Source organism: Acanthisitta chloris, unplaced genomic scaffold (genome assembly GCF_000695815.1).
Source record: "Acanthisitta chloris isolate BGI_N310 unplaced genomic scaffold, ASM69581v1 scaffold2307, whole genome shotgun sequence".
NCBI lineage: Eukaryota > Metazoa > Chordata > Aves > Passeriformes > Acanthisittidae > Acanthisitta > Acanthisitta chloris.
Window position 1 is genome coordinate 43,769 of NW_008680798.1, and position 10,171 is coordinate 53,939.

Sequence of the window (10,171 nt, forward strand, 5' to 3'; positions counted from 1 at the left end):
AAGAAATAGTTTCAATAAGGATTACTTTATGGGTTTGGTAACCTAACAAACCTGTTTGGGTTGGTTTTTTTTTTTTGGAAAGTTCTTTCTAATGTATTGTATATTGCAAAATGTAAAAGCAATCTGTTCCTTATTACCATATCTGTGCATTGTTATCAATTAGGTAGGTTCATATCCAATCCCATGAAAAGAATACACAGGTTTTATTTGTGCTCCAGAACAATACAGATTATCTTCACACTCTGTTCTCTTGCTACCCCAGCTCAACTGAAACTCAGGGAATTTTAGCTCTTTGTTCTCTTGCTACCTCAGCTCAACTGAAACTCAGGGAATTTTATTTATTCTATTTAAGTCATTTTCAGAGCAAAATTATAAGCTTTCAGATGACTTAGAACTGGCCACTTTTGTGCTGGAGTGTGAAAGGGATCAGGTATGCAACTGGAAAAGTAAAGAGTTGATCTGGTGTCTCCCCAGTGGAGTTCTGCTTTCCCCTATTTAGATGCTTTCCCCTATATATTCCCAACTGTAAGGCATAAAGACCCTGTGGGCACAACCAGTGAAGTGTGAACCAGGCAGGAACTTACTCCCTATGATTCTGGACACAACCCTGAGCCATGTGCTCTAGGGTGGCCCTGCTGGAGTAGGGAGGTTGGACCAAATGACCCATTGTGGTCCCTTCCAACCTCACTGATTCTGTGATGTCAAACTTCAGCAACTATTCCAGTTCAATTTGCATTACACAAATGAACCAACCTTGCATTTTAGAGATTAATACTGGTTAAGAGTTCCCAGGGGCTGTGCTTGTGTTTACTTTCCCAGGTGTGTCTAGGGTTTCCCTGTAGTCCAAAGAGACAGCAGTTAGGGGCTGCTTACAGTTTCCTTGCTGTGAAGGTAGCATATGTGGGCTGTCCCACAGCCTGAACCAAACCAGACCCAGTATAGAATAAAAGTGCATTACACATAAACCTGGAAACTTGGTGGCACCCCTGGATCCTCTCAGTGTTTTACCTGAGAGCTGAAAGCAAGTGTAAAAGGAACCAACCAGCCAACCCACCCACCCAGCTGGCCTGGAATTGGGCTGTCTTTTTTCCCCTGATGATAAATAACTAGCTTTGTTGTGATTGCTGTTGTTGAGAATTGATGAATATTGATTAAACATTGGGAAAGGTTGGGATTTATCAGGTACAAGATAAGATTTCTGGTCAACCCAGAGAGGGAGTCCTTTTCTGTCACACTGCCCTGCCAGCAGCTGAGTGGCAATACTCATGGGTCTCTCATGCTTCAGTGAGATCCTTAACCTGTTGCTTACCCCAGCCCTAGCTCTAACACTACTACTAATCTATTGTCAATTTTTCTCTTTCTCTTTATTTCACCAAACAAAAAATTGTCAGATCTGTTTTAGCCTGATGCAGAATGAAAACACATCCCAAAACCCTGAAATCTATCAGGAATTAATTCTTATATTTAGACATATTTAGATATCAGAGTTCACTGTCTACTTGATGGTAAGAGGCAGTAAAATGTAGAATCAAGGCAGTTCATGTTGGTCCTACAAATTTTCAAGATGTTTGGGTTAGATTATAGGAAAAAACTGTGGTAATATTGTTAAACCTATTGTCAATTTTTCTCTTTCTTTTTATTTCATAAAACAAAAAATTGTCAGATCTGTTTCAGCCTGATGCAGAATGAAAACACATCCCAAAACCTTGAAATCTATCAGGAATTAATTCTTATATTTAGACAGGGCCAGGGTATCAGAGTTCAATGTCTACTTGATGGTAAGAGGCAGTAAAATGTAGAATCAAGGCAGTTCATGTTGGTCCTACAAATTTTCAAGATGTTTGGGTTAGATTATAGGAAAAAACTGTGGTAATATTGCTAAAGTAGCTATAATTGCAAATTCCAACCTTTTTCCTATGTTTGCAGCATAATCTTAGTTAAAATTCACTCCATCTTCCTTTGCTGCTACAAGTCTATCATAATCCCTTTTTTACTTGCACAATTTACAAACACTTCAAGGATGTTGCTCAGCTGAAAACAAAGACTTCCAATCACTTTTTTTTTTCCCCAAAGAGGCAAGAAAGCAAAATGGAGAAAGGAAAAAACCAGAAACAACAAGCTGAACTCAGACTGATTCATCCTAGACGATCACTATCTATTTCCCTTTCTTTCCCTGGGAATTGATCTGAATGCTAACTCTCATAGGGACTGACCGATTTAGCAAACCCAGTTAACATTTCACAGCAGCTTTCCTTCATTGTTTTGCCAGTGGAAAACCCAGGCAGTTGCAAGTGACCGTGGATTTCTTGTTAAAGTTTGTTAAAAATACCAAGATAACTATCTTTGAGGTAGTTCTTTCATTTCAAATGGAGAAACAGGCTCAGTAACAAGGAAACCCTATATGTTCTCTTCACCACAGGGCAGATGACTCCACAATTGGCATATTCTTTAGTTCCTAAGGATTTGCTACACTTTCTCAAAAGAGTTAAAACCACTAGGAAGGCAAGGTGCAGACTGCTAGACCATGCTGAGGTCTTTATTCAGACAGAGGAGGAAATTTTCAGGGCCTCCCTGAGTGTCTGACTGTTTGTGGCCCAATCTAAACCTTGAATAAGAACTTCCTTATGAAGGTTTGAGAAAGAAGAGTTTCTGCTGCCAGCTGTATGAAGGCTTAGGACCTAATCTGACTACTACTATATGGATAAAACCTGTGAAAGAGCAAAACTTGACAATTTTAAATTCCTCTTTGGATGACTTCCTGGTGTTGCTGGTCACTGAATGATTCTTCATAGCCTTCTATTCTAGCACTAAACGTAAAAAAAAAATAATCACATGCATTATTTCATGGGATTAGTATTTAACCAGCTTATTAATATCATATTGAATTTTCTCTTCTATTTACAGGCGTGGCAGGAACCAGCATGCACACAGGCTGTCCCCTGCAGAGGTGGAGTCCATGAGAGATGTCTTGTCACACAACCTGTACCAAGTGCGACAAAGGGTGTGTGAGCCGCCGACTGTCGCGCACTGTTTGCACACCCAGAGCTCTTGTTTGCCCTCCCTGTAGCTCAGCACAGATGACAACAGCACCAGCACCAGCCCCTGGGACTCCTGGTGGGAACCCACAGCTGCTCCATCCTGGGAAAGGGAAGCAGGGAAGAATCATAGAATCATAGAATCAACCAGGTTGGAAGAGACCTCAAAGATCATCAATCCAACCCTACCGTGGTCACTAGATTATGGCACTAAGTGCCACATCCAGTCTCAGCTTGAAAACCTCCAGGGATGGTGAATCCACCACCTCCCTGGGCAGCACATTCCACTGTCTGATCACTCTCTCTGTAAAAAATCTCTTCCTAATATCCAACCTAACCCTCCCCTGGCAGAGCTTGAGTCTGTGCCCTCTTGTCCTGCTGCTGGTTGCCTGGGAGAAGAGACCAACCCCCACCTGACTCCAACCTCTGGAGGATTGTAGAAAAAGAAGTTGTAGAAATAGAAGCTCGGGCTTGTGCCTGTAGCTAGGTGGAATAAAGGAAAGCTGATTTTCTTTTTCCCCATCAGCTTTTCACCCTGACAGCAGCACGAAAAGTCAGGGAAATCTGTGTCTGAGCTGTAGAGGTCAGGCTTTCCTCGCTGCACAGCTCTCTGGATGGGAAAGAGCATTCCCGAGGTTGGAGCACTCCTGGCAGCCTCAGGGGTCTGCTGGCTCCTGGGAAGAGGCATTGGCTGGAAAGTCTCCAGCAGAACTCCAGTGTGGAGGTGTTAGGACTTAGTGCCGGGAACTCACCCTGCGTGGGAGCCACAGTTTACCCGCACCAAGGGAGGAAAAAGGAGCAAAAAATATTCCATCTCCTCCGGAGCTTGACAAATCAGAGTTGTGTTTTTCCCTCCCCCATAGAACTGGAGTGATAATACCTCAGCATGTTTTGCAGAAATTCATACTGATCCTGATGCAGCCTAGTGTATCTACTTAATGTAATTTGAGGCTACAAATAGACAATTTAGTGCCTGCCCAGAGCAAAGAGCAATGAGCTCTTCTCAGACTGGAGAAGAGAAGGTTTTGTGGGGACCTCATAGCACCTTTCAGTGTCTGAAAGAGCTATAGGGAAGCTGGAAAGGGACTCTGTTAGGAGCTGCAGTGACAGGAGAAGGGGCAATAGGTACAAATTGAAAGAGGGGAAATTTAGGTTAGATATCAGGAAAAAGGGTTTTACTATGAGAGTGGTGAGACACTGGCACAGGTTGCCCAGGGAAGTAGGAGATGCCCCAACCCTGGCAGTGTTCAAAGCAGGTTGGGTGAAACCCTGACTAGTGGAAGGTGTCCCAGCCCATGGCAGGAGGTTGGGACTGGATGATCTCTAAGCTCTATTCCAACCCCTAAAATTCTAATATTCCATGATTCTATACATTACAGTAGCCTTAACATTATCCTGACTAACAGGGCTAACTCACATAACACATGTAGTAGAGAATGCTAGGCCCTGCTCATTCAAATGTAGCATTATTAACATGATATTCATTCCTAATATTGTTTAATTTGCCATGGCTAATTATCATTACGATATTAATTTCTTATCTTACCAGCAACAATTTGCATATATGGTTATCTCTTAAATTACTGAAATGAAGTCTCTCTCTTCAAAATCAATTACAGTAATGACTATTTGCACCAGTCACTTCCTATGTGGTATTGAGAACTGTGTGCTTTGGGAAATGAAAGATTGGAAGTAAAATAATGCCACTCCTAATACTTCCTTTTCAGCTCTGAAGGCCTGGTAATGCTCTGGGCTCAGCAGAACAGCTTCACAAGGAGCCTTGCAAAGGAAGCTGAGATCAGATTCTGCTTTTTAGGAGGGCTTATAAATTTAAGTGAATTTTTCACTTTAAGGCAGATCATTATTTCTCTCATTTCACTGGAATTGTGCCTTAAATTAAAAAGCTTGTCCTTAAAAATGCTCAGTTGCAGGGTGATATTAATTTGTAATTTGTCCAAATATAGAAAGAAAACTCAGCTATCCATCTCATTCTGGAGATGTATTCTTGTAACACCCTAAATCAAAAACTGAGCACACCTGCAATTTGTTCCTAGCTCAGTAATATGAGAACCAAAGCTCAGAGGTGAGTTAGCCACTTCTCTCTCTCTTGGGACCTGCCTCCTATCTGTAGCTCCCAATTGTGTGACGTGAAAAGGGATGACAAAGGGAGGACAAGCTTGGAGACGTTAACAGCCTTCTGTAGGTAGGTTATATTTTTATGTATGTGCATTTTGAGCATTAAAAATGGCACCAAGATGCAGCCCTTGAGCTCTGAGACTTAGAGCTGTGTTCATGCTTCCTCCCATCTTGCTTTGCAGCACTGAGGTTAGTGTGGAGCTGCATTTTCCCATGTGAAACCAAAGAGATCTGTGCTATGTTGGTGGCCAAGCTGAGGGAGATGTCCCTCTGGCCCCATGGTTGACCAGATTTATTGCCATTCCAAATGCCATGAAAATCTGGATGCATTTTCTCTTTCAGACACCAGCATACAACCGACATAACCTACTTACCAACACAAATGAGAAACAAGCACAAGAAATCCTCATCCGTCGGCAGCACAGCCTGAGGGAGAGTTGCAGGAAGGGGAACAGCTTGCCTTGGGGTAGACAGGTACCTGTTATGTAAACTATTTATGTAAAAATGCCTCTGCTTCTTTGCAAATATGCAAAGAGATGACCATTTTTATATGGTTTTTGCTATAGTTAAAATGGATACTTCCCCCAGTGTACTCGTGCAGCACTTCAGAAGAAAGAGCTTCACTTAACATATGGACAGCAATGTTTTTATGTCCTACCTCTACATGTTGGTCAGATATCAGCTGCTCTGGCTGTATGTAGAAAAATAATATAACTTGCATTGGTTTTGCATGTGCAAAATGTAATATAATCAGAACAGGTCTGCTGCAAAGCCCTGACACCTTCAGCTGGTAGTCTGAGCTCTCAATCAGTAAGAGGTTTTTCTGACCTAAGTAAGCATTGGACAGCATAGACTTTTACAGCTGAGATTATCACAGTTGAGGAAGAGAAAAAAGTTCTTGCTGGATAGATTAATTTTATTTAAATTTGTCACCTGAAATAGGGAAGGTGAATCTTAGAAGAATTTATTTCTCTGCTGACTGTAAAAATACCCTCTAGGGCTGTTATATCAAAGAGATACTTTCACTGGAGCTGCCATTGAGTTCAACCATCCAAGCCAAGCATTGATCATATTCATACCTCTCAAAATTTGGCTCCAAAGGTGCAGCATATAACCAACCTTTATCATCCCACCAAGTAAGTGCTGGGTGGAGACAATCACAGATCCTGACGAATTCCTGTCTCATACACAGGTCAACAGCACAGAAGTACGTTACCTCTCTCTGCCCCAGGGCCCCAGCAGACCTGCTAGACGAAAAGCCAGGCATGTGACTTTTACAGGTAATGGAAGTGCTTTACTCTATATCCTACTCCAGTAGCAAAAGAATCTTGACCAGTTGTTCAGTGTATTTAACAGTACTAAGTGAATATTCCCTTGGAAGTCTCTGGTCTCTTTAAATCATAAGAATCATAGAATTTTGGGGGTTGGAATGGACCTTACAGATCATCTAGTCCCAACCTCCTGCCCTGGGCAGGGACACCTCCCACCAGAGCAGGTTGCTCAAGGCTCATCCAACCTGGCTGTGAACACTGCCAGGGTTGGGGCAGCCACAGCCTCCCTGGGCAACCTGTGCCAGTGTCTCACCACTCTCATAGTAAAACCCTTTTTCCTGATACCTAACCTAAATTTCCCCTCTTTCAATTTGTACCTATTGCCCCTTCTCCTGTCCTGTCACTGCCTAACAGAGCCCCTCTCCAGCTTCCCTGTAGGTTCTTCTGATACTGGAAGGCTGCTATGAGGTCTCCACACAACTTTCTCTTCTCCAGGCTGAAATGAGCTACACCCTTCTCTCCTTTGTGTTTTATCTATTGTGCCTATATGGTCTTTACTGCAGCAGTTCCTGTCTTGTTCCAGCACCGCCTACTTTTCTGTTTTTTCTGCTTGCACAAATATTCCTGTGATCCCTGCAGTTCCACCTGGCCATGAGGGCATCCATGAAAGCTCAAGAATGTAAATTATCTGTTCCCTGCAGCCCCTCCACACACAATTGTATGCAAAATTGTTTGGACTTGCTGAACCTGTAGCCCAGTTGAGGGGAGGATGACACATCCCCCCAGGTCCTGCAGGTATGACGACTGAGCAGGTATTTCCAACAGGCACATGCCCACACCATGATTCAGTGCACATGTACACACAGCCAGACAAATTTGTATCACAAACTTAGACAGTGCAAATTTTTTTTTCTTCCTCTTTGACTGTGAAAGAGATGAAAGCAAAAGAGATCTGGTTAGACAAACCATCCCCTTTGGGTTTGGGCACTCACACATGATGGCAGCAATACATATAGTATCTACTCAGAGGGGAAAATAAAAGTTGTTTGAGGAGTTTTTTTTTTTTAATACAGCCAATCCTTTTCTGTTCTGTTTGTCAGGACATCATGGCAAGAGATGTGTCATTCTAGAAGGTTCACGTGCTCTACACAGCAGCCTCAGACCTAAAAGCATTTCAGACACTTGCAAGGGTCCAAATCCTGCTATAGCAGACAGGTATATTATTTCAGTGGAGAGAGAAGTAAATCCTAGACCTGAATTTAAGTCCTGCTGTGGGATCTATCGAAATAATGAGACTTCTTAGTCCAGCTTCTTGCCCCATTTTTAGGTCCATTGTGTAGCACCACACCACTTTAAATGTCTGCAGCAGGAAGAAGCCACCCTAAACTCTCACAAGCTGTGCTGGGATGAGATGAATTGCACTTGGGAACTGAGAAGAGAAATACTCAGCATGTAGGAAATTAGAATAACAACCTTATATATACACATGTGCATTTACCGAGATACATGTCATCTTTTCTGTCTCTGCATTAAGACCTTCTGGAACAGACATCCCCCAGCAAGCTTGGTTTAACTCACATAACATGTGCAGAAAGCCTAGTAATGAAGAGGTCAGAAATGACCACAAATAGATCCCTAAATCATCTATCAGCTCTTTCTGCCACCCATATAAATGAATTGCCTGGAGAGGTTGTGGACTCCCTGTTAAAGACCAGACTGGATGGGACTGAGTAACCTGGTCTAGTTAAAGTTGTCCCTGCCCATGGCCGAGGGGTTGGAACTAGATGATTTTTAGGTCCCTTCAAACCCAAACCATTCTATGATTTTATGATCCTTTGCATTATTTCTTTGACAGTATATATAATTCATGTTTTGTAGCAGTGATGCTCCCAAAGGGAGAAGTAGAAGCCCTTGGAACCTGAGAAATCCTACCCTGCTTATGGTGTGGTATGCTCACATGGCCTATGAGAAGCAATGCTTCACTGTGCCAACTGTGAAGTAAACATTAGCTGAAAATAATTTAATAGTTCTGGAGTTTCAATACTTTGTTGAATTTTGACTGGGTGACTATACTCAATGCATGTGTGCTTTAACTGTAGCAGGATTTAGTCAAATTTTATTGTTCATAGACCTTTGTACTTATCTCCCAAAACCTCCTAGCTTGTTAGGAGTTGTTTCCTAAATTAACTACTTTCCTGGTGTGCAGTCAGACTACAGGTGGCTTTAGGAAAAGTGAAAGAGCATATTCTATAAACTCAACGGGATGAGAAAGTCAGTTATTGACCTATTGCAGGCAGATTTTACAATGTAGTCGTGGCAAATCAAGCTGGTAGGAGCAGCTCTGACACACCCAATGTAATCAAAGCACCCTAGAGTCAAACTCCTGGTTTCAGGTGAAACTGTTTTGTTCCCAGTTGTTAATCACAGGTCACTGGTGAGCTTGACTTTTAATGGTACTAGAGTCATCTTCTTTGTCCCACTTTTGTTCTCTGCTGTGGATTTCACAATGCTTTATAGCTGTGGTACTAGATACACTTGTGAAATTTCTGAGCAGTTGAGAACTTTGCAAAATGGAAAATAAGGGAACACTCTTGCCCTGTGAAGGCTTTGAGTAGCTCTGAGAGGCACCAAAACATAGCTGAATGTGCTTATTTGCTGGGGTTTCAGGGTAGAGGCAAGATAATCTTCTCTGCTGTGGATTTCACAATGCTTTATAGCTGTGGTACTAGATACACTTGTGAAATTTCTGAGCAGTTGAGAACTTTGCAAAATGGAAAATAAGGGAACACTCTTGCCCTGTGAAGGCTTTGAGTAGCTCTGAGAGGCACCAAAACATAGCTGAATGTGCTTATTTGCTGGGGTTTCAGGGTAGAGGCAAGATAATCTTTTAAATATCTATAGCTGAATGTGCTTATTTGTTAAGGTTTCAGGGTAGAGGCAAGATAATCTTTTAAATATCAGCCTTGGGATAAAAGTAAAAATTTAGGGTTATTTTTAGTTCTTGACTACTCTCTTATTCCATAGTAATTATTTAAAATGCTTTGGTTCCAGGGTTTAAAAGCATAATGCTGTATTGTATTGAGTAGCCTTTATCTGTCCTTGACAATACCATGGGGTTTCTCTTCTTTCTTCTTTAAAATGTGAATTATTTGTCTATTTTCCCTCAGATCAGCATAGAAGTGGTTCTGATGCTGCATTCCCAGAAACGCTCAGATCCCAGCCCCAACTCCAGCCAGCTGGAGCAAAGTACTTCCAAGCAGAGCAGATTCCAATGGCACACTTGGATAGAAGACCAGGCCCATCCAACCTGCCAGGTCGAAGAGGAAATTCAATCAGCCGACATCGTTTCGCCAGAGCAAACAATCTGGCTCTAATGCCAAGGTCTCGATTCACTGTGGGAGAAATAGAGGAGTATGAGTCAGAAGAAGAGACAGAAGCGATGGCACCAGTCAGGCCATTAGTTATATGATGAGCAGAGAAGAGCAGTGTTTGTATCTCTAGGGCCCTTTGTACACTGCTCCAAAGGAAATATCAAAGCTCTTATATGAAGCAAACCATGATTTTCCTACTGGGACCAGTGTACTTGTTCTCATATCACTTTCAAGTGCTGTATCAAGGTACTTAGTGGCTCAGAGAAGACTCAAATTCTTATATGTTTATATCAAGCTTTTTTCCTAACAAAACACTGCAGGAAAGAGGAGAACATGATCCTTGTAGAGGTTTGGACAT

At 42.2% G+C, this 10,171-nt stretch overlaps 1 protein-coding gene across 1 annotated transcript in view; it reads left to right on the forward strand.

Moving 5' to 3' along the window:
• SLC9A4 (solute carrier family 9, subfamily A (NHE4, cation proton antiporter 4), member 4) overlaps window positions 1–9,911 on the forward strand; it is a 35,679-nt gene extending 25,768 nt beyond the window's left edge. Inside the window, exons 8-11 of the mRNA XM_009077826.1 lie at window positions 2,905–3,001; window positions 5,514–5,645; window positions 6,364–6,451; window positions 9,610–9,911. Of these exons, the coding sequence (XP_009076074.1) occupies window positions 2,905–3,001; window positions 5,514–5,645; window positions 6,364–6,451; window positions 9,610–9,911 (619 nt within the window). The remainder of the gene's footprint in view (window positions 1–2,904; window positions 3,002–5,513; window positions 5,646–6,363; window positions 6,452–9,609) is intronic.
• The last annotated feature ends 260 nt before the right edge of the window (window positions 9,912–10,171 follow it).